Here is a 22,112-nt window from a genome sequence, read left to right as displayed (position 1 = left end):
CTGGGTTTATCTCCCCGTGGGGACACTGCCTGTGCCTCCGCCCTGGCTCCGGAAGCTGGGGGCGGGGGGGGGGTCAGGGGGGCAGGAAGCTCTGTGAAGGGGAGAGAGGCCGCAGCCCATAGCAGCCCTGGCCGCCCGCCCGCCCGGCAGCATGTGGGGGCTCCGGCTCCTGCTCCTGTGGGCGCTGATGCTGGGGCGCAGCCTGGGGCGCAGCACCCAGGCCCCCAGCGACTACGACGAGACAGAAAACCCGACGGGCGATGACGGTGAGCGAGCCCAGCCTGGGCCACGGTGGACTGCAGAGATGGAGCTGTGGGGGGGGTGCGGGTGGGGCGTGTGGGGAGAGGGAGCTGGGGACCCCTCTGTGGTCCTGGGGGCTGGGCCACGTCCCCCGGGGAGACACTACGTCCCTTGCATCAGCTGGAGAGACCACAGCTCCTCCCCCACCCCTGCCCCTACCCCCCTGATTGACAGTTGCATCTCTCTCTCTCTCTCCCTCCCTCCCTCCCTCCCTCCCCAGCAGGGGGCTCCACGCTCTCTCTCCCTCCAGCACGCCCCCGCAGCTTCCCCGGCCAGCCGTGCCTCAATGACAGCCACACGCTGCGGCTGTCCAACCGCTCTCAGGAGCTGCTGCTGGGCTGGGTGCCCACCCGGCTGGTGCCGGGCCTCTACGGACTGGTGCTGGTGGTGGGGCTGCCCGCCAACGGGCTGGCGCTGTGGGTGCTGGCCACGCGCGTGCCCCGCCTGCCCTCCACCCTGCTGCTCATGAACCTGGCGGCCGCCGACCTGCTGCTGGCCCTGGTGCTGCCGCCGCGCCTCGCCTACCACCTGCGGGGCCAGCGCTGGCCCTTCGGCGAGGCCGCCTGCCGCGCCGCCACCGCCGCCCTCTACGGCCACATGTACGGCTCGCTGCTGCTGCTGGCCGCCGTCAGCCTGGACCGCTACCTGGCCCTGGTGCACCCGCTGCGGGCGCGGGCCCTGCGCGGCCAGCGCCTGGCCGCCGGGCTCTGCGCCGCCGCCTGGCTCTCGGCCGCCGCCCTGGCGGCGCCCCTGCTCATGCAGCGCCAGACCTTCCGGCTGGCCGGCTCGGACCGCGTGCTGTGCCACGACGCGCTGCCCCAGGACGCGCAGCTGGCCTACTGGCGGCCGGCCTTCAGCTGCCTGGCGCTGCTCGGCTGCTTCCTGCCCCTGCTGGCCATGCTGCTGTGCCACGGGGCCACGCTGCGCACGCTGGCGGCCGGCGGGCAGCGCTACGGCCACGCGCTGCGGCTCACCGCGCTGGTGCTGGCCTCGGCCGTGGGCTTCTTCACGCCCAGCAACGTCCTGCTGCTGCTGCACTACGCCAGCCCGCGCCACGGCGGCTGGGGCGACCTGTACGGCGCCTACGTGCCCAGCCTGGCGGTCAGCACGCTCAACAGCTGCGTGGACCCCTTCGTGTACTACTACGTCTCGGCCGAGTTCAGGGACAAGGTGCGCGAGGGGCTCTCCCGCCGGCCGCCAGGGGGCGCCACGGCCTCCAAGGCCTCCGGGGAGGGCAGCGGCCCGGCGGCCTCGGGCACTCGCTCCTCCTCCCTGCTGTGAGGGCCCCCCCCCTGCTCGCCCCACCCCACCCCCACCCCGTCAAGAGCGGGCGACAAGAGTACTGGGGGGGGGCCTCCCTCACAAATTCGCGCCCTTCCTGGAACCTTGGAAATGGAGCTATCCTGGAGCACCTGCTATGATTGACGTCTGCGTGAGGGGTGGAGCCAGAGACGTGAGGGGATGGGGTTAGAGACGCGCAGGGTGGGGGCAAGGGGCGTGGCTAGAGGCACAGGGGCGGGGAGAGACGCGATGGGCGGAGCACCGATGCACAGGGGAGGAGCTAAAGGCGCCAGGGGCGGAGCTAGAGCCGAGAAGGGAAGCCGCGTGTGGACGCTGGAACAGGCTTGGCGCTGTGCAGCCGCGAGCCGAGGCGCAGGAGAGGTTCCCCCGGAGGCCGGAGAGGGGCTCCCCTGCCCACACCCTGCTTTGGGAGCGGCGGCCTCCAGGCCCGTGGAACAATAAATGTCCTGTTCTCAGCGGCCTGGTTTGAGGGACTCCGTTACAGCGGCCCCGGGGCGTGGGGGGGCGAGAAATCCACGAGGAATGAGATGCAGATGGGGCTGGACACCACGCCCAGGTCCTCACACTCAGCCTCTGGCTCCGCCCCGCCTCCTGGGGGCGGTCCGAGTGGCCTGGGCAGCCCCACCCGGAGCCCAGGACACCAGCCCCTTCCCTCCTCCTTAACCCGCTGTTCTCTTTGTTTTATGTCACCATCAGCGTGCACAGTGCGTGCAGGGGGCTCAGGTGCTGTAGCCCAGGCCCCCAGCCTTGTTCCCCAAAAACCTTTTATTTAAAGGGGAGAGCGAGAGAGGGAGGAAACTCACATGCTCCCACCCACCGGTTCACTCCCGGAATGTGCACAGGGCTGAGCCAAGCCAAAGCCTGGAGGCGTGGCTAGGGCATAAATATGGGGGGTGTGGCTGAATAATGAACTTGCAGGGGGCGTGGCTGGGGAAGGACCGTGGAGGGGGCCTCGAACTGCAGGGGGCGTGGCCGGAGAGTGAAAAGCCAGGAGCCGGGAACTCCATGCGCCACGTGGGTGGCAGGGGCCTCAAGTGCTTCAGCCACCATCTGCCGCCTCCCGGGCTGTGCCCTAGAAGGGAGCTGGACTCAAGCAGAGCTGGGACTTGGCCCCAGGCACGCTGATGAGGGGCAGCGGGTGTCCCCAGAGCACCCCACCCCACGGAGCGCCTGGGTTTGAGTCCTGGCTCCTCTGTTTCCAATCCAGACCCTGGAAGGCAGAAGCCGTGGGTACTTGGGTCCCTGGCACCCCTGTGGGAGGCACAGATGGAGCTCTGTGCCCAACCCTGCCTAGCTGTTGCAGGTCTTTGGGGTCCTAGAGTCCAGTCTTGGGAGGGCTCAGCCTCACCCTGCACCCCACCTGCAAATACTGGAAGAAGACCTGTTCATTGGAGGCGTCGCCTCGCTGGGCAGGTGGGGGAGGAGGTGGCCGGCACCTCGGGGCTCATCTGTCCTCTGTCTCTCCGTCGGGCTTCCTGGCTGGCTCGCACTAGGTTCACACCCCTCTGGGCACCCCAAATCCAAGGGGGCCAGGTGATTGCCGTAGGTGTAGGACCTGAGGCTGGGGGCGGCTGCTCTGGAAGCAAGGGGGACCTCGGCTGCGGGGAGGGAGAGGAGAGGGAGGGGGGAGGAGGGGAGGGGGCGGTGGACAGGGGGGTGCCACGCCCACGGGCAGGCTGACCCCTGCACCCATGTGGGAGACCTGGAGGAGGCTCCTGGCTTCGGATCAGCTCAGCTCCAGCGATCGTGACCATTTGGGGAGTGAACCAGAGGATGGAAGACCTCTCTCTCTCTCTACTTCTCTGTAACTCTGCCTTTCAAATAAATAATCTTTTTAAAAAATTTAAAAGGAACGCCCCCCCTCACCCCCCCGCGCAGCACTGCGCTGCCCTTGGCCTCCGTGGGTCTCAGCCTAGACCCTTCTGGGATACAGAGAAAGTCCGCTCCGCCCCCTTCTCCCGGCAAACCCCGCCCCCTCGGCACTCACACCCCACCCTGAAGACTCACTCCACCCTCTTTCCCTCCCACCCCACCCTACTCACTCCGCGCCCCCACCTCAACTCCCCACAACCTCCCCCAGCCACACCCCCTGCACGTTCACCCCAGCCACGTCCCCCAGTGCATTTCCCAAGACACGCCCCCTACATTAACAGCCCCGCCCCCTGCCCTCTCTGCACCCCCAACTCAGTCCCGCGCCCTCCCGTCCTCAGCCCCACCCCACCCCTGTTCAGCACTCTCAGCCACGCCCCTCCGTGGCCACGCCCCTGTCACGTTCACTCCCCAACCACACCACTCAGGCGTGCCCTCCACGGCCACGCCCCCACCGGCCACGCCCCGGCCACGCCCCCACCCGCCCTCCTGGGTCCCAGGAGGCACCTGCTGGGGATCCGCGTGCGTGGACAGCGGGCGGCACCAGGCTCCCGGGGGTGCTAAGCTAGCCTCCAGTGTTCTGTGGTGCCCCCAAAACGAGAGCCCAGAGCTGGCTGATTTCGGGATGGCCGGCAGAGATCTCATCCCGTGTTCAATTCTGGGGCTCCTGGCTGGGGAAAAGGGGCCACTGCTTGGATTTGTGCCTGCGTGTGCGCGGCCATTCCTAAAACCGTGCAGCCGCTGTCGCCTCTGAAACATTCCCCCACCGGGAAAGGAGACCCCCCCACGCCCGCCCTGTGGATCTGACCGCTCTGGGGACCTCCGGCACGGGCAGTGCTCTGTTCTCAGCCTCGCGGTCGCCCCCGGGGCCAGCAGTACCCCGTCAAAGTAGAAGAGGGACCCAGTGTTCGGCCACCTCGTACCTCTGCCAAGGAGCCGCTGGGGGAGGAAGCCCCAAATCAGGGTCAGCCCTGCCCCTCTGCCCTCTGCCCAGGCAGGCCTGGCCTCCTGGGGGGTGGCGGAGCTGAGATACAGGGCTCCTGGGGGCAGTTCCTGGGGTCTAGGGTCTGAGTGGGGTGGATGGGTTAAGGGTGAACACCTCCCGGGTCCTACCAGGAGAGGGCGCTCAAAGCTGGGCATCCCCTGCCCAGAACAGGGCCCTGGGCCCCCTGCCCATCCCCACCCCCAGGGGGCGACAGGGCTACCTCCTCTGTACCCCCCCCCCCCCCGTGACAGAGCAGGGATGAGAACCCCAGAGCGCCCCCACACCGGCCTCATTTACGAAGAGCAAAGCTGGTCACACCCAGCTTCACACCCCCTACCCGCCCCTCTGCAGGCAGGCAGTCCGTCTTTGCCCAAAAAGGCAAAACCAACAAAAACCCGACAACTGGGACCGGTGTCCCACACACAGCACAGCAATCAGGATGCTGCACCCCGCCCGGGGTCACCCGGGAGGCAGCAGGGGATGGCTCCAGTGCTGGGGCCCCTGCCACCTATGCGGGAGACCCGGATGGAGCTCCTGGCTTGGCCTGGCGCAGCCCTGGCTGCCCGGTTCATTTGGGGAAGTGAACCAGGAGATGGAAGACCTCTCTTTCTCTAATTACAATACGAATAATAAACGGTGACAACATTTCACAAAAGGCTGGAGCCCGGGTGCCCGAGCCCTGCCTGCCATTCAGAGATCCCCGCTTGGGCCTGCAGGCCCCTGCCCAACACCGGCGGCACCTGCCTCCCCTGCTCCAGGCTCTGGATGTCTGCCCGGAAGCTGGACAGCTGGGGCATCGTGAGAACAGCCATGTTGGAGGTCGCTGCGTGCAGCCACCTTCTCACAGAGGGGGAGACAGACGGGACTTTGAGATGGAATTCACAGCCCCCATCCCACACCAGCCCCCACAGTTGACATCCTGGGGTCTATGCCCACTCTACAGTCGGGACAGTGAGGCCATAGGAGGGTAAATGGCTTTGCTGGAGACTATGATGTACTAAGCTAAGTCTCCGTCTGTGTCGCCGGCATCTCACATGGGTGCTGGTTCGAATCCCAGCTGCTCCACTTCTGATCCAGCTCTCTGCTATGGCCTGGGAAAGCAGTGGAAGATGGCCCAAGTCCTGGGGGCCCTGCACCTGCGTGGGAGACCCGGATGGAGCTCCTGGCTTCAGATTGGCACAGCTCCAGCCATTGAGGCCAACTGGGGAGTGAACCAGCGGATGGAAAACCTCTGTCTCTCTCTCTCTCTGCCTCTCCTCTCCCTGTGTAACTCTGACTTTCAAATAAATAAATTAATCTTATTTTAAAAAAGCATAAACAAAACCATTAAACGGGACTTCAATTGAAATGCTTGCGGGAGCAGGCTTGGTGGGGTCAGGGTGCCCGCTGCCTCACCACAGCACTGGCCACAGAAGGCCCTGGCCCCAGGATCATGCTCAGCTCTGTCCGGCTCGAGCAGCCATTCAGGGCCCTGGGGTCACACACGTGGCCTTCGTTAGGGGACGAGGGTCTTAGTGCCTGGCCCTCAGCCGACTCCCAGAGCTCACACGTACGTAGCCCAGGCTGAGCGGGGACCGCCTCTTACAGCCCTAACTCAGATCGAGGTTAGAGTCTTCACCCCGCTGCCCACACCGGGCTTCCGTCCTGGGACACACAAGTGGGTTGCATTTCACTCATTGTAAAGTCAGAGACTACGAACATGTGCCTCCAAAGGCAGGACCAGGTCACGGTTTGTAAGGGCAGAGCGCCACCTGGTGGCCTCCAACAGCACTGCGCCCTGGACATTGCTGGATTAAAGTTAGAGACGCGTGGCAGGTGCAGGAGCCCAGGTACCAGCCCGGAAACGAGTGCACAAGTTTGCAGGATTTCAACGTCCAGGAGGGGAAAAATCAGCACCGTCCGCCATCTTTCCTTCCCACCTTTGACCCCACTAGAAGCGAGGACGCCCACCTAGTACGCGCTGGTTTCCTGCTTGCTCTCAACTCTTCCACAAGCTAACAGGTGGTGAAGCCCACCCGGGCCGCCCTGCAAATCTCCCCCTATGAAGGCAGCTGACGGGAAATTCTCCTGGCGGCTTAATTCACTCCACCTGCCAGAAACGTGGGCGGAAACATGCCTATAGGCAAAGCATTTCCCAGCCCAGGCCCAGCCGGAGACCACCACCCAAGACCAGAGCCCGGCTCACGCCAAGAGGAGGCGGTGTGGGGTGGAGGGCGCCCCCTCTCCTGTTCTGTCCTGGGGACAGGACCCCAGGTCCCCCGCCATTGGCAGAGGCTGTGTGGCCTTAAACAAGTCACGGCAAGCTCTCTGGACCAGCCCCCCTCCCCCCGACACCCCTACCCCAGAGGACACCCAGGCTATACCCCCCGCTGCCCGGGGCCACTCACGGGGCCTGTGTCCCATGGGGAAGCAGCAGCGACCCGCAGTTTTCAGTTCTGGGGGGGGCGCGGTGCCTGGGGGGCCAGGGCGGGTGGGTCCAAGGCTGGCACCAGGGCCTGGGTCTGAGCCGCCACCACCCGGCCGAGCTGGCGGCCCCCTGGGACCCGCTTGGTCCCCAGCCAGGGTCCACCCGCTCCGTGGACCCTCCCCCAGGCCCCTCCCTGGACCCAGTTGCCTCCCTCCTGGTCCTCCCTCAGCCCCAGGCCTGAGCCTGCTCTCCACCCCCTCCCCATCCCCTCTCGTCCCCACCCCCACCAGGCATTGGCAAGTCCTGTGAGCGCCTTCTGGCCACTCCAGGGCCCCCAGAAGAGGCAGGATTTGCTGCGGCCGGGAGGGGACAGAGGACATGGTGGCAGCTGTGTGCCCGCAGGGGGAGTGCTCTGAGCAGGCAGCACCCCCAGTTTCTTTCCTTAGATTTATTTCATCGAATCGAAAGGTAGAGTTACACACAGATGGAAAGAGATCTTTCATCTGTTGGCTCACCTCCCAGATGGCCGCAACAGCCAGGTCTGGGCCGGGCCGAAGCCAGGAGCCAGGAGCTCCATCCGGGTCCCCGACGTGGGTCTCTGAGCCATCAGCAGAGGGTGCATTAGCAGGAAGCTGGAGTCAGGAGCCGGAGCAGGGACTCAAACTTGGGTGTCTGTGCTCCGGCTACACAGATGCCCGCCCTGGTGCCGTCTGCCCCCTGCTCTCAGGGATAGCTCAGCCATCCTTGTCTGAGAGCCGTGTGGACGAGCCCCGTGGGACCCCTAAGAGCTACCTGCCAGTCCCCCTGTTCTCGCCCCTCTCCCACTAGGACCCCTCCCCCCAGCTCCTGCCCCTGTCACCCAGACCACCCGCACCCCCCACTCAACCCGGTCCACAGCCAGCACCTTCCCTACCATCTGAGGAGTTATTCTAACAAGCAGATGGTACCCCCACAGGAAGCGGGGCCCCTCTCCCCCTTGTACCGACAAAGCCTTTCCCTACAGCCCCTGCTGGGTCACCCAGCTCCCAGATGCAGCCAGCGGCCTCCTCCCCCTTCAGCTGTAGGTAGAGTTGGCCCTCCACATCCACCCCCCCTGGAGGAGGGGATTGGTTTCTGGACCCTCCCTCCCCATGGATACCAGAATCCACGGATGCTCGAGCCTCTTCTGTGAAATGGTGCAGGGGCCGGCGCTGTGGCGTGGCAGGTTAAGCATCCGCCTGGGGAACTAGCATCCTATACAGGCACCAGTTCAAGTCCCAGCTGCCCCACTTCCGGTCCAGCTCCCTGCTCATGCACCTGGGAAAGCAGTGGAAGATGGCCCAGGTGCCTGGGTCCCTGCACCTGCGTGGGAGACTCGGAAGCAGCTCCTTCTTGGCTCCTGGCTTCAGCCTGGCCCAGCCCTGGCTGTTGCAGCCAACTGGGGAGTGAACCAGGGGATGGAAGATCTCTCTCTCTCTCTGCCTCTCCTCTCTCTGCCCCCATGGCGGAGACGGGAGACCTGGATTCGTTCTTGGCTCCCAGCTTCAGCCCTGGCTGCTGCAAGCGTCTGGGGAGTGAGCCAGTGGGTGGCAGCTCTGTCTCTCTGCTTCTCAGATTTTTCTAAAAAATGATTTATTTACCTATTTGAGAGGCAGAGGCAGAGAGAGAGAGAGAGAGAGAGAGAGAGAGAGAGAGAGAGATCTTCTATTTGCTGGTTCACTCCCCAAATGACCTCGGGCTGCGCCGATCTGAAGCCAGGAGCTCCATCCGGGTCTCCCACGCGGGTGCAGGGGCCCAAGCACTTGGGCCATCTTCCACTGCTCTCCCAGGCCACAGCAGAGAGCTGGACCGGAAGTGGAGCAGCCAGGACTTGAACTGGCATCCGTATGGGATGCCGGTGCTGCAGGCAGCGGCTTAACCCGCTACGCCACAGGCAAATGTTTTAAAGACCGTGAGCACTGGAAAGCTTTAACATCTGTGTCTCCTCGCCGTGAGCAGGTGATCTGCCTTCCCGAGCCTCCACAGTTTCCTTTGTTAACAAGCGTGTGCGGGGCGGGGGTGGGGGTATCCTGGTCTGAGCTGTGTCCCCACAAAATTTAGGAGCTCACCCCCAGGGACCTCAGCACGCGACTGTGTGGAGACAGACTTGAAACAAAGCAAGTTCAAGCTCAGAGCCAGACTCCAGAGGACATGGATGTGAGCCAGGGGCACAGGTCGCGTCCAGGACAAGAAGGGAGGGGAGCCCGGGCTGGTGGCCATGGATGTCTGTGTCCAGCGGGGTGGGGGCCCGGGGGGCCTGGACCGCTGGGGTTCATCGGATGTTCTGTGCACAGAGGCAGGGTCGTCGGGGAGCGAATGTGAGCGAGGCAGACGGAGGACGGACGCTGTCCACGGCACTCGCACGGCCCCTAGAGCAGCCACGTTCACGGACAGAGGAGCGTGGAGACCGTGTTCCCAGGGCGACGCGTCCGGCCCAGCGCCCTTCCTCCCTCTGTGGTTCTGTTTTCTCTCCCCCACTCTGAACTAGAAAGTTCTAGCTCACTGTGTCAAAGACCCATTTTGGCTTCTTGTTGCTCACCCCCTGGCAAGCCCAGGCTCCTGCGGCTGCAAGTTCAAGGCCTGGGCCCCCTACTATGCTGCTGGGTGACCTGGGGCAGCGGGTTAGCCTCTCTGAGCGGAGCTGTCGCACCCCATGAGCACTTGTGTCTAGGGGTGGCCCAGGGACAGCCTGACCCTCACTTCCGGGGCCCGGGGCCTGTGACCAGCAGAGCAGCATTTGGTAAGGCCGGTCCCAGCCCAGCGGTGCTGGGACCATGAGGAGGCTGGCACAGGCGCCCGGCTTCGGCAGACGGCCCGAACACAGTGCCCGTCACCCGCGTGCGTGGGGACCTGGGTCGCATCTCCGGCTTCAGTGCGGCCCAGCCCAGGCCATCACGCTAGTCTGGGGAGAGGCCTAGTGGATGGAAGGCTGGGGGGCAGGGCGTGGCAGGGATGCTGGGAGGGGTCACTGTTCCTGTGTGGCCGTGGAGGAGAGCCAGCTGCCGCTGTGCGCCTCGTTGGCACCGGGCCGATGGCCTGCATTGGCGAGAGCGTGAGATCCCTCAGTGACACGGGAGGCCAGGGATCCGGGTCGGCCCGCGCCTTCCCATAACCCCCTGTGGCGGGAGTTCACATCCGAGTCCAGTGGTCATCCCTCCTGAGGGTGGCTCCCCCATGATCCTCACCCTCCCTGGCCTCTCCCCTCGGTGCTGCCTCGCTGGGCCCCCACTCGTGAGCCCCCACCCACAGCCCTAGCTCGCTCAGTCTCCTGTGGCTCTACCTAGGTAGATCGGTCTATGTATTCTTTTTTTTTTTTTTGACAGGCAGAGTGGACAGTGAGAGAGAGAGAGAGACAGAGGGAAAGGTCTTCCTTTTGCCGTTGGTTTACCCTCTAATGGCCGCCGCGGTAGCGCGCTGCGGCCGGCGCACCGCGTTGTTCCGATGGCAGGAGCCAGGTGCTTCTCCTGGTCTCCCATGGGGTGCAGAGCCCAAACACTTGGGCCATCCTCCACTGCACTCCCTGGCCACAGCAGAGAGCTGGCCTGGAAGAGGGGCAACCGGGACAGGATCGGTGCCCCGACCGGGACTAGAACCCGGTGTGCCGGCGCCGCAAGGCAGAGGATTAGCCTGTTGAGCCACGGCGCCGGCCCTTTTTTTTTTTTTTTTTTTTTGACAGGCAGAGTGGACAGTGAGAGAGAGAGACAGAGAGAAAGGTCTTCCTTTTGCTGTTGGTTCACCCTCCAATGGCCGCCGCGGTTGGCGTGCTGCGGCCGACGCACCGTGCTGATCCGATGGCGGGAGCCAGGTGCTTCTCCTGGTCTCCCATGGGGTGCAGGGCCCAAGCACTTGGGCCATCCTCCACTGCCTTCCCGGGCCACAGCAGAGAGCTGGCCTGGAAGAGGGGCAAGCGGGACAGAATCCGGAGCCCCGACCGGGACTAGAACCCAGTGTGCCGGTGCCGCAAGGCGGAGGATTAGCCTAGTGAGCCGCGGTGCTGGCCCTTCTATGTAACTTTTTTAACCGTACAAAGTCTTCACCTGCAGGCTGTGCCCCGTGATGACCGGGGGTCGGGACCCAGGGGACTCGGACGCAGCGCCCCGCCCAGCCGGGCTCACGCACAATAGCCGCGTTTCCAGTGCAGAACAGTTTTATTTCAACGCGGCAAACAGAACGGTCCGACGGCAGCGGATAAAGTGCTCACTGTCCGGGGCACCCCAGGCGAGGCCAGGGCTCCGGGCGGGGCGGCGCTGGGCGGGCTCACGGGGGCCCCGGCTCGTCCTGGGAGAGGGGCCGCTCCCCGTGGGCGCCGTCCCCGCGGAAGTACCAGCGGCTGGGGGCCGCTGGGCCCTGGGCTTCCTCCCAGGCTCCCTGGTTCAGCAGGGCGGCCTCTTTGCTCGCCTCGGCCGACAGTTCCAGCACCTGGGCGAAGCTCCTGGGAGAGAACGGGCGCAGACCCTCAGCGGGGCGGAGACCCCCACTGCGGGCGGAGACCCCCACCGCGGGCAGAGACCCTCAGCGGGGCGGAGACCCCCACTGCGGGAGGAGACCCCCACCGCGGGCAGAGTCCCTCAGCGGGGCGGAGACCCCCACTGCGGGCGGAGACCCCCACAGCGGGCAGAGACCCTCAGTGGGGTGGAGACCCCCACCGCGGGCGGCCCAGAGCGCTGGGCGTCCAGACAGGGGCCCGAGCAGGGAGCTGGACGTGGGGGCGGGGCGGGCAGCCGGCCTGGGTGAGAACTGCGGTGGGAAGAGCACAGGGCCCCGCCCGCCCCAGCAGACCCCGTGGGCGCGAAGGGTCCCCCGGGATACCTTCGGAGCTCCAGGTCCTTCTCCACGGCCAGGCCCCGGAGCTCACTGAGCAAGGCCAGTGCCTGCGTGGGCTCTGCGCTGCCGACCCCGAGCTCTCCCAGGAGGCGCTGGGCCGTGTTCAGCTCAGGCTGCAGGGCATCTGGAGGGGAGGGGGCCGTCAGCGCCGGAGAGAGGGGCCCAGGCCGCCCGCAGCGCCCTCTGCCCGCGATGACAAGGACGACAGAGGCGAAGCGCAGCACCCGGGGCCCCCACGCCGCCCCCCGCCCTGTCCCAGGCCGCCCATGGCCGCGACATCGCTCCTACCAAGCAGGCGCCGGCCGCCGCCCTCCAGGTGGACGGAGCGCACGGGCAGCTCGTGCCGGGTGCCGTCCAGGGCCGTAGCGAGCGCCGTGTACCCGTCCCTGAAGCGGCTGGCCGCCGCCTCGAAGGGCCACAGCAGCTCCGTCTGTGCGCGGGAGGGAGGGGCCGTGAGACAGGACGTCACTGTCCGCGCTCCCAGCACCCGGGCTCCCCAGAAGGCGGACCCGGCCAGCCCCTGGGGGCCTCTGAGGCTGCGCTGGGCGCCCTGGACCTCCCACTCCCGGGCACGGCCCAGGCTGCGCCTGGCAAACACGCCTGTGCCTTCGCGGCGCGCTAACGAGGCCACCTCTGCCCTGCCCTGCCGCCCGTGCGGTCTGGGCCCCCATGGCCGTGTGGGTGAGCGACAGGGGCCTGTTCCGAGCCCTGCGTCTCCAGAGCTCACGGAGACGCTGAACCCCCCCTTCCTGCCCAGGGCTGGGGGTGGGGCGGGGGCCCTGGGCTAACGCAGACTCCGCGGGGAGGGCTCAGGCCTGGCTCCCGCCACTGCGGCCACTTGGGGAGGGAGGGAGTGACCCAGTGGATGGGGGACTCTCTGTCCCTCCCTCTCCGTCTGTAACTCTGCCTCTCAAGTTCATAAATACATCATTAGAAAAGTGTGGGAAATGCATATTCCAACCAAAGGATACAAGGATTACAAAGTTCTGCAACACAAGTGGGTTTGATTTGCATTTTTTTTTCTTTTTTTTTTTTTTTTTTTTATTTTTGACAGGCAGAGTGGACAGTGAGAGAGAGACAGAGAGAAAGGTCTTCCTTTTGCCGTTGGTTCACCCTCCAATGGCCGCCGCGGTAGCGCGCTGCGGCCGGCGCAGCGCGCTGTTCCGATGGCAGGAGCCAGGTGCTTCTCCTGGTCTCCCCTGGGGTGCAGGGCCCAAACACTTGGGCCATCCTCCACTGCACTCCCTGGCCACAGCAGAGAGCTGGCCTGGAAGAGGGGCAACCGGGACAGGATCGGTGCCCCAACCGGGACTAGAACCCGGTGTGCCGGCGCCGCAAGGCGGAGGATTAGCCTGTTGAGCCACGGCGCCGGCCTTGATTTGCATTTTTGAGAGAGAGAGAGAGAGAGAATCTCCCCTCACTGGTCCCTCCCCAGATGCCCACAGGCTGGAGTTGACTCCCAGGTGGGCGGCAGGGACCCCAGTGCTGGAGCCGGCCTGCTGCCCAAGGATCCAGGCCCAGCAGGGAGCCGGGGTCAGGGGCGGGGCCGGGAGTCGACCCCAGGCACTCCTGGCCTTGGCCGAGCGCCGGCTCCCCAAACCTCTCCAGTCCTGTCCCCGGGATCCGAGGAGGGGAGGGGCAGTCGTGTCTGCACACACAGAGGGGGCCCGCCCTGGTCCTCAGCGCCCTGTGCTCCGTGGGGGTGCACCCACTCATGGCCCAGACCCCGTGGGGCCGCAGAGCCCAGCACAGAGCCCCTCCCGCCCGCCGGGGACCCCGCGCCCTCGGCTGACCTGGGTGGTGAGTGCTCCCGCCAGCTCCCTCTTCTTCTGCGAGACCAGGAGCCTGCGCCGCAGCCCGTGGGCCGCCTCCCGCAGCCGCTCCCGCTCCCGGCCCAGGCGCAGCAAATCCCGCTCTGCCTGCTCCTCAAACTGGGCCAGGCCGTTCTCCATCTGAGAGGGGGGCAGGGGTGCGGGCCCGGGTCAGCGGGGCCGCCCCACTGCCTCACGCCCGGACCAGGCCGTGCTCCATCTGAGAGGGGGCAGAGGCGCGGGCCCGGGTCAGGGGGGCCGCCCCCACCGCGTCACGCCCGGGCCAGGCCATTCTCCATCTGAGAGGGGGCAGGGGCCCGGGCCCGGGTCAGGGGGGGCCGCCCCCGCGTCACGCCCAGGCCAGGCCGTGCTCCATCTGAGAGGGGGGCAGGGGCGCGGGCCCGGGTCAGGGGGGCCGCCCCCCGCGTCATGCCCGGGCCAGGCCGTGCTCCATCTGAGAGGGGGCAGAGGCGCGGGCCCGGGTCAGGGGGGCCGCCCCCCACGTCTCGCCCGGCCCAGGCCGCGGTCACCTTGACGGCCAGCAGGGTCAGCAGCAGCGTCTGCGACTCCATCAGCTCCATCTCCTCGCAGAGGTCCTGGGGGGGAGGAGGCCCCTCAGTGGCGATGACGCGGGCCTGCCCCTCCCCTCCAGAGGGACAGGGCAGCAGCAGCTGTCCACCAGGTTCAGAGGGGCCCCGGCCCACCCCGCCGCCACCTTGGTGCCAGGACAGCGTCCTGCGTCCCCTGGGCCCCGGCCCCACCAGGGCAGGCGCCTGTGTGACCCCTTGCCCGACACAGCACCGGCATGAGATGGACCCAAGACCCCAGGTTGGCCCCCCACCGTACGTGCACTCGGGGAAACTAACTCGGAACGATCTAGAACAGCTGAGGTCCCGACGGCTGTGCTAACGGCACGGCTGACTGGGCTCTGGGCGCCCCAGGCCCCCGGGTGCCCCAGGCCCTGGGCAGGAGCCAAGCAGATGTGGGCTATGGCCTCGCGTCACTCACCGGGCCCTTCCTCCTCGGGGCTGAGAAGGAGGCCGACTCCGCCCTCTTGGACAGCGACCTGTCCAGCTGGGGGGTCTTCCTGAGCGTGCTTCGGTCTGAGAGAGAGGGGCACAGAAGAGGCACAGATCCGCGAGGGGGCCCGGGCACCGCGGCCACACCCCCTCCCCTGGGAGCCTGTTCAAGTCCTGGCTCCTCTGCTTCCGCTCCGGCTCCCTGTAGGGGCCCACAGAGCTGCAGGGGCGGGCACCCGCCACCCACGTGGGAGACCCCGACGGACTCCGGACTCCAGCCTGGCCCAGTCCCAGCTGCTGTGGCCGTTCTGGGAGTGAACCAGCGATGGAAGGTGTCTAACTGTCCCCCACCCCGTCACTCTACCTTTCAACTAAATGAATACGTCTAACAGGAAAACAAAACCCAAGCCCACGTCTCCAAGGCCGGCTTCTGCTGGACGCTCGGCTACGTTCCGAGCTTCGTCAACTGAGCCGCGGCCGCCGGGGCTGGCTGGGGAGCGGCTGTGCCGGAAGCCGCCGCGGTCTGCGGCCACCCGGCAGAGAGGGGAGCCAGCTGAGCTCTTACCGTTGATGGCGGAGAGGTCGAGGTCGGGTGGGGCCGCGCCGTGCCCTTCCAGCATGGTGGACTGCAGGTCCCTCTTCCCGACGCCGCTGTCATCTGTCGGCCATTGAGGACCCGCCAGGGAGCCCTGGGTGAGGTGGGTGCCCCCCCGCGGGTGCCCCTCGTGCACCAGCTAGGGCTGTGGGTGGGGGCTCACGAGTGGGGGCCCAGCGAGGCAGCGCCGAGGGGAGGGGCCGGGGAGGGTGAGGATCACGGGGGCGCCGCCCTCAGGAGGGATGACCGCTGGACTTGGACGTGAACTCCTGCCACAGGGGTCATGGGAAGGCGCGGGCTGCCCCGGATCCCTGGCCTCCCGTGTCACTGAGGTATCTCATGCTCTCGCCACCGCAGGCCATCGGCCCGATGCCAATGAGGCGCACAGTGGCAGCCGGCTCTCCTCCACAGCCACACAGGAACAGTGACCCCTCCCAGCATCCCTGCCACGCCCTGCCCCCCAGCCTCCTGACCCCTCCCAGGAAGGAGGAGGGAGCCCCAACCCAGCACCTCGGCTCCTCTGGGGCAGGCCCGCTTTCCTCCCGCCCTCGGGCGCCTTCCCGCTGGTCTTCGTGGTGTCTGCGGCAGGAGCCTGGGAGGGGACACGGGACCGTCAGGGGACGACCGGCGTCCTTCCTGGGGGCCCTGCTGGGGGCGGCGCAGGGCAGTCTGCCCTTGCTCTCGGGCAGGGAGAGTTAGAGCTCTGAGACTTTATCTCGTGCGCACAGGACAGAAGTCACCAGATGCCTGTGGGTGTCGATCCCAAGGGACTGGTTTCGGGTCACCTCCGCAGGGACGGCACGCCTACGGCGGGCGATCGGCAGAGCGGGTCAGGGTCACTGGGGACGCCTACGCCCCTAGCGGGGAGCCTGGGCTCACGTCCCAGCCTGGCTCTCCGCTCCAGCTTCCCGCCGATGGGCACCTCGGGAGGCGCAGCAGGGCCCGGCCGCCCCGTGGGGGACCCGGATGGAGTTGGGCTCCTGGCGTCAGCCTGGCCCAGCCCTGGCTGTCACGTGCTTTCGGAGCAGCCAGTTTATACAGGAATTCACCTTCCAAACTTACAGAGAAGCAAGGGAGCGATGCAGGAGACCCCGCCCACAGTTACAATGACTGACAGCAAGGAGAACCCCTGGAAGGAGCCAGAACAAGGCCCCGCCCACACCTCCCCCTCCCAGGGGACCTTCTAGAATAAGCCAGAAAAGGCCCAGAGGCCGAAAGGCAACATCAGAACCCTGCGTTCTGCAGACGCGACCGTCCGTCCGCGCAGGAAACCCTGGGACATCTCCCGGAGGCCGCTGACACGGCACGGGCAGCGGGCGCGGCGTCCGCTCTGTCCACCCGAGGGCCACAGGGCGCCCAGGGCACTTTTCTCTTGTTTTTAAGATTTAGGCTTTTCTTTTTCTTTTCTTTTTTTTTTGACAGGCAGAGTGGACAGTGAGAGAGAGACAGAGAGAAAGGTCTTCCTTTTGCCGTTGATTTACCCTCCAATGGCCGCAGTGGCTGGCGCGCTGCGGCTGGCGCACCGCACTGATCTGATGGCAGGAGCCAGGTCTCCCATGGGGTGCAGGACCCAACCACTTGGGCCATCCTCCACTGCACTCCCTGGCCACAGCAGAGAGCTGGCCTGGAAGAGGGGCAACCAGGACAGAATCTGGTGTGCCGGCGCCGCAAGGAGGTGTGCCGGCGGAGGATTAGCCTAGTGAGCCGTGGCGCCGGCCAGATTTAGGCTTTTCTTATTTATCTCTGATTTATCTCCCTACCTCTCTGACAGGAGAGAGACACAGAGCGAGAGAGAGACAGGGAGAACCTTCCATCCGCGGGTTCACTCCCTGACATGGCTGCCATGCTTGGGCTGGGCCAGGCTGAAGCTGGGAGCCAGGAGCTCCATCCCTGTCCCCGCCAGGCTGCAGGGACCCAAGCCGTGTAAACCACACCGCGACTTCAAACACAGGCGGGCGCACGGCTCAGCATGAAGGGGTCCCGTCCCACGTCCTGCTCTCCAGGTTCAAGTCCCGGTCCTGGGCCCCAGCTCCACCTTCCTCCTAATGTAGACCCTAGGAGGGCCCCTGCACCTACACTGGGCTCCTGGCTCCTGGCTCCGGCCTGGTCCAGTCCTGGCCGCAGAGGGCATTTGGGAAGCGAATCAGTGGATGGAGCACTCTGTGTCTGTCTCTCTGCCTCTCCAATAAATAATACAAAATTAAAGAAATTATTAAAAATAAACTCATGAGAAATTATTTTAAAATGAAAACACGGCGGGCCGGCACCGTGGCTCAATAGGCTAATCCTCTGCCTTGCGGCGCCGGCACACAGGGTTCTAGTCCCGGTCGGGGCACCGATCCTGTCCCGGTTGCCCCTCTTCCAGGCCAGCTCTGTGCTGTGGCCCGGGAGTGCAGTGGAGGATGGCCCAAGTGCTTGGGCCCTGCACCCCATGGGAGACCAGGAGAAGCACCTGGCTCCTGCCATCGGATCGGTGCGGTGCGCCGGCCGTAGCGGCCACTGGAGGGTGAACCAACGGCAAAAAGGAAGACCTTTCTCTCTCTCTCACTGTCCACTCTGCCTGTCAAAAAAACAAAACAAAACAAAACAAAACAAAACAAAACAAAACACGGCTTTCAAGGATCTCAACTGTGCCCCATGCCAGACACATGGGGGCGCTGTCGCCATGCTTCCCAGGCAGCACTAAGGCCTCCACCACAGTTGTTTGCATGGGAAGCAAACAGTGGTGCGAGGCCCCTCCCTCAGGAGACCTCACATCTACTCCCAGGAGTCCGTCAGGGCGGGCACCGAGCACAGGGGGTTAAGCTGAGCTTCTGACCTGGCGCCAAGCGCACAGCTCGAACCCTGGCTCCCAGCTCCCTGCGAAGGCGCCTGGGAAGGCTGCAGAGGAAGGCCGCGCCTCGGGCCCCTGCACCCCGTGGGAGACCCGGATGGAGCTCCCGGCTCCTGGCTTCAGCCTGGCGCAGGGATTTGGGGAATGAAGCAGTGGATGGAAGCTCTCCCTCTCTTTCTCCCTAGTAAATAAATGCATCTTAAAAAAACCTCAGAGAGGCAGAGATGAGCGTTTAGCTCCGTGCGTGTACCACACACGACTGGGACGACCGAGCGATCCCAGCGTCACGGCATCTGTTTCCAGCAGCTCCGTCCTGGGACAGAGCAGGCAGTGGGGGCGCCGAGTGGAGCCCGGGGGTCCCGACGCCCGCGTCTCCCATCAGAGAGCCCGGGCTCCACACCTGGCACAGCTCCAACTCCACCTCCTGCCCCAGCAGCCCCCGGGAGGCCGCGGTGACAGCTCCCAGCTCTGGGCCCCTGCTCCCTGGGGGACACCTGCGTGAGCCCCCGGCTCCGGGCTCTGGGCCCCTGCTCTCTGGGGGAGACCTGCGTGAGCTCCTGGCTCCCGGCCCCTGCTCCCTGGGGGACACCTGCGTGAGCTCCTGGCTCTGGGCCCCTGCTCCCTGGGGGACACCTGCGTGAGCCCCCGGCTCCGGGCTCTGGGCCCCTGCTCCCTGGGGGACACCTGAGTGAGCTCCCGGCTCCGGGCTCTGGGCCCCTGCTCCAGCGTGAGCTCCCGGCTCCGGGCACTGCGGGTGTCTGGGGATTCCCCAGGGGCTTGGGAGCTCTCTGCTCTGTCCCTGTGTTGCTCAGGTAAATAAATGAATAAATAACACTAAAACCAACACAGCGCGGCGCTGGGTCGTGCACTGTTCCCTCTAAGCCTCGGACAAGGCGCGTTCTCACCGTCCACTGTCTCCTGCCCCCCGGGACGGAACTCTGCCCCTAACACTGGGGGGGGGAGGGCAAGCCTGAGCTCCTGTGTGCTGTCTCCAATACCGACAGGGTTTAAAGATTTATTTACTTGTTAGAAAGGCAGAGTTACAGGGAGGCAGAGGGAGAGGGGGGGAGAGAGAGGCAGAGAGAGAGAGAGAGAGAGGTCTCCCACCCTCGGCTCACTCCCCAGATGGCCACAGTGGCCAGGGCTGGACGAAGCCGAAGCCGAGTGTGGAATTCACACAGGTCTTCCCCGCGGGTGGAGGAACCGAAGCCTTTTTCTTTTTCTTTTCTTTTTTTTTAATGCCAGCTGTGCATCAAGACTCAGCTGGGCTCGGGCGGACCCTGGGCATCCAGCAGGTGGGCGCTGGGTCGGAAGCCGCAGAACGTCCCGCACGGGAGGGGCTGACACCCTCGGGGGGCGCTGGGCAGAGACCCCGGGGTCTCCCCGAGCCGCTTCACAGGGAACAGGAGGTCGTTACCTTCTTGGCCACCTTCTTCTCATACTGCAAGTACCGGGACTCCACCACTCTTCCCCCTGCGCGGGCCACACGCGGGTTCACAACAGGGCGGCGACACTGCCCACGGAGACCCCCCTGTGCCCAGCCCCCGCCCGAGCAAGTGCGGTCGGCCTCCCCGCTCCGCCACGGGCACAGAGCTGCCGCTGCTCCTCTCCCAGCCTGCCCTGAGCTGGGGTCCAGGCACTGCCCCCTCCGGCGCTGCCCCCGCCCTCAGCCCGGAGCAGCAGCCCGGGCCACACCCACAGCTCAAGGGGGCTGGGGAGTCGCCCTGGGCACCCGGAGTGGGAGGAGCCGTGTCTGCGGGGAGGGTGAGCGCAGAGGCCTGGTCGGGGACCCCCCAGGCCACGGCAGGACCAGTGGGGTGTCAGGTGCGCCCTGGATGGCAATGGAGGGGCCGCCCTGCTCGCGGTCTCCCTGACCCCGTCAGCCACGGCTGTGACCCACAGGACAGACGTGCGGCTCCTGCGGCCGCAGACCGTGGGGAAGCGAGGTAGGTTCGCGTTCCCAGAAAGTCAATGTGTCCGCTGTGTTTGCTCCACTTCACGTGAAAGGCAGGAGACAGACGGACAGGCAGAACTCCCATCTGCTAGTTCCCTTCCCAAATGTCTGCTGCAGCCAGGGCCGGGCCAGGCCAAAGCCAGGAGCCAGGAGCTCCATCCGGGTCTCCCCTGTGGGTGCAGGGGCCCAAGTCCTCGAGCCGTCACCGCGGCCTCCCGGGGTGCAGCCGCAGGAAGCTGGAACGGAGTGGAGCTGGGACTTGGACGCAGGGACCCCAGCTGGGGAGGAGGGCACCCAAGGGGCATGACCCCCCGCTGCACGCCCGCCCGCACGGCTCCTGTGATGGCCATGCCTACAGCCTTCCTGGGCCAGGGCGACAAGCCAGGGGCTCATCGGGACTAACTTCCCGCCAGTACAGCCACAGGCCCACGGTAAGGTCTCCCGTGTGCTGGGTGTGACCCCCAACCTGGGAGACCCTGGGACGAGACCCAGCACCCGCAGGCAGGGGGCGCTGTGCACCGTGGCCGGAGCCCCGGGTTTGCGCTCCCAGAGCCAGGGGAGCCTGGGGCGCAGGGCCTGGGCGTGGAGGCCTGGATTTGGACTTCAAGTTCCAGCTCCACTTCTGATCCCGGCTTCCGGGTAACCCGTTCGCTGGGCTCAAGTTCTCGGGCGCTGCCACCCTCCTGGGAGGCCTGGATGCAGCTCCCGGCTCCACCGGGCTGGCCTTGGCCGTGGAAGGCGTTTGCAGGGAAGATCGCTCTGTCTCTGACTTTCAGGTGCGCGCACTCTGATCTAGGATCCGGAATTCAGCTCTGGGTCTCGGCACCCAGCCTGTGACCCCCGGGGCTGAACGGGACCCCCCAGCACCGCCCCGACATTGCCCGGCCGCGGGGCTGGAGGACCAGACCCAGGACCCCGGGGCGACGGGTGAGGAAGCCGCAGCCCCTCCTCCCTGGCCCAGGGGAGACAGCCGCGAGCTCTGCCCTCCACGGCCCGCGGGGCTCACCTTGTGCCCGTCTTGCTCTGGGCTTGGCAGCACCGGGAGTGCCGGGCGCGGCCGCAGAGGGCTTCCTGGGAGACAGAGAGAGACGCCGGGGTCACGGCTCCGCGGGGACAGCCGAGCCCCAGAGGAGCCCCCGGCGGGAGCCCGGGCCCAGCACCGCCCCTGGGCGACAGCGGCGAGGCTGGGCCGCCCCGCAGGGTCACGGACAGCGAGCGCCACGGGGCCACGGGGCAGGAGCTGTGCGGGCCAGCGCTGGCGCTCAGCCGCAGCCCCCAGACGTCAGAGGCCTCCGTGCCGCCTTCCTCCACACGCGGACGGCCGAGCCCCGCGGGGGCCCCGGGCCCGGGCCGGGTCTGAGCGGGAGACGACGCTGCGGCCCTGAGGGTCCTGGGCAGGGCCCCGTCTGCTCTTGCTCCCCACGGCGCCAGCCCCGCTCCGAGACTGAGCCGCGCGCCCCGGGGCACCCCGCGTCCCCCCGGACGCCGCGGGCTTCGAACTCGCAGCCCCGGCAGCAGTCCGCTCCCGAGCATGCGCAGAAGCCTGCGCCGCGGCCCCGAGGGAATCGGCTGTGGCCCAGCCCCAAGGGTCTCCGCCCTCCAATTCAGCCACCTCGGCCACGGCCGCCCTCTCGGGCTTCCAGGAATCCAGACCCGCGTCGTCGCCACTCACCCGGCGCCGCCGCGTCCTGAGGAATCCATTTCCCGCCTTCCACTCAAAGGCCGGCTCCTCACGGCCCGGCCCGGCCCCTCGCCGCGGGTCGGGCCATGTCGAGAAGCCCGAGAGGGGTGTCCGCAGGGCGCGAGCGCCGGCTGAGCGCGAGGTGGGCGCTCCCTGCGCGCGCGCCTCCCCCTTCCCCCCTTACACTTGGTCTGGCCCGCCCGCCCCGGGAAGCTGCGACTGCAGCCGCGGGGCACGGGGCGGCAGGAAGGGGCGGGGCTTTCGTGGCTCCCCGCCCCTAAGGCGCGCTGGCGTCACGCCCCGGCTCCGCCCCTCCGGAACCCGGAAGCGGGAGCGCGCGGGGGAGCGGCGGGCGCGGCGGGGCGGAGCGGCCCGAGGAGCAGCGGGCCGGCGGCGCGAGTGCGGGCAGGGACCCGGCCGGGGACCGGCGGCGCGCGGCGGCCGAGGCCCAGGTGGGTTCCGGGCGGCCGCGGGTTGGGCGCTCCGGCTCGAAGCGGGCGCCGGGGGCTGGCGG

The 22,112-nt window shown here is 66.7% G+C and overlaps 2 protein-coding genes across 3 annotated transcripts; one reads left to right on the top strand and one right to left on the bottom strand.

Annotated features, from left to right (window-relative positions):
* The first annotated feature begins 151 nt into the window (after nucleotides 1-151).
* F2RL3 (F2R like thrombin or trypsin receptor 3) lies at nucleotides 152-1,581 on the top strand. The gene is made up of 2 exons (XM_062179452.1): nucleotides 152-266; nucleotides 524-1,581. Exons 1-2 carry the CDS (start codon nucleotides 152-154, stop codon nucleotides 1,579-1,581), a joined length of 1,173 nt encoding a protein of 390 aa, XP_062035436.1.
* Nucleotides 1,582-11,009: 9,428 nt separating this feature from the next.
* HAUS8 (HAUS augmin like complex subunit 8) lies at nucleotides 11,010-21,802 on the bottom strand. 2 transcript variants are annotated; one of them, XM_062179127.1, is made up of 12 exons: nucleotides 21,590-21,802; nucleotides 20,924-20,988; nucleotides 19,381-19,436; nucleotides 15,641-15,722; nucleotides 15,101-15,193; nucleotides 14,525-14,619; nucleotides 14,047-14,112; nucleotides 13,795-13,815; nucleotides 13,499-13,636; nucleotides 11,994-12,135; nucleotides 11,691-11,829; nucleotides 11,010-11,313 (listed from the first exon to the last, which is right to left on the bottom strand). In XM_062179127.1, exons 1-12 carry the CDS (start codon nucleotides 21,616-21,618, stop codon nucleotides 11,139-11,141), a joined length of 1,101 nt encoding a protein of 366 aa, XP_062035111.1. In that variant the 5' UTR covers nucleotides 21,619-21,802; the 3' UTR covers nucleotides 11,010-11,138. The 2 variants fall into 2 exon arrangements, with proteins under 2 accessions (XP_062035111.1, XP_062035110.1); XM_062179126.1 differs by lacking the exon at nucleotides 13,795-13,815 and having other exon boundaries at nucleotides 13,499-13,657; nucleotides 21,590-21,801.
* Between the last annotated feature and the right edge of the window lie 310 nt (nucleotides 21,803-22,112).

The sequence above is a fragment of the Lepus europaeus genome, chromosome 20, assembly GCF_033115175.1.
Source record: "Lepus europaeus isolate LE1 chromosome 20, mLepTim1.pri, whole genome shotgun sequence".
In the NCBI taxonomy this organism is placed as follows: Eukaryota; Metazoa; Chordata; class Mammalia; order Lagomorpha; family Leporidae; genus Lepus; species Lepus europaeus.
Note: the sequence above shows the minus strand (reverse complement) of the source record. Positions and strands in the feature narration are given on the sequence as shown.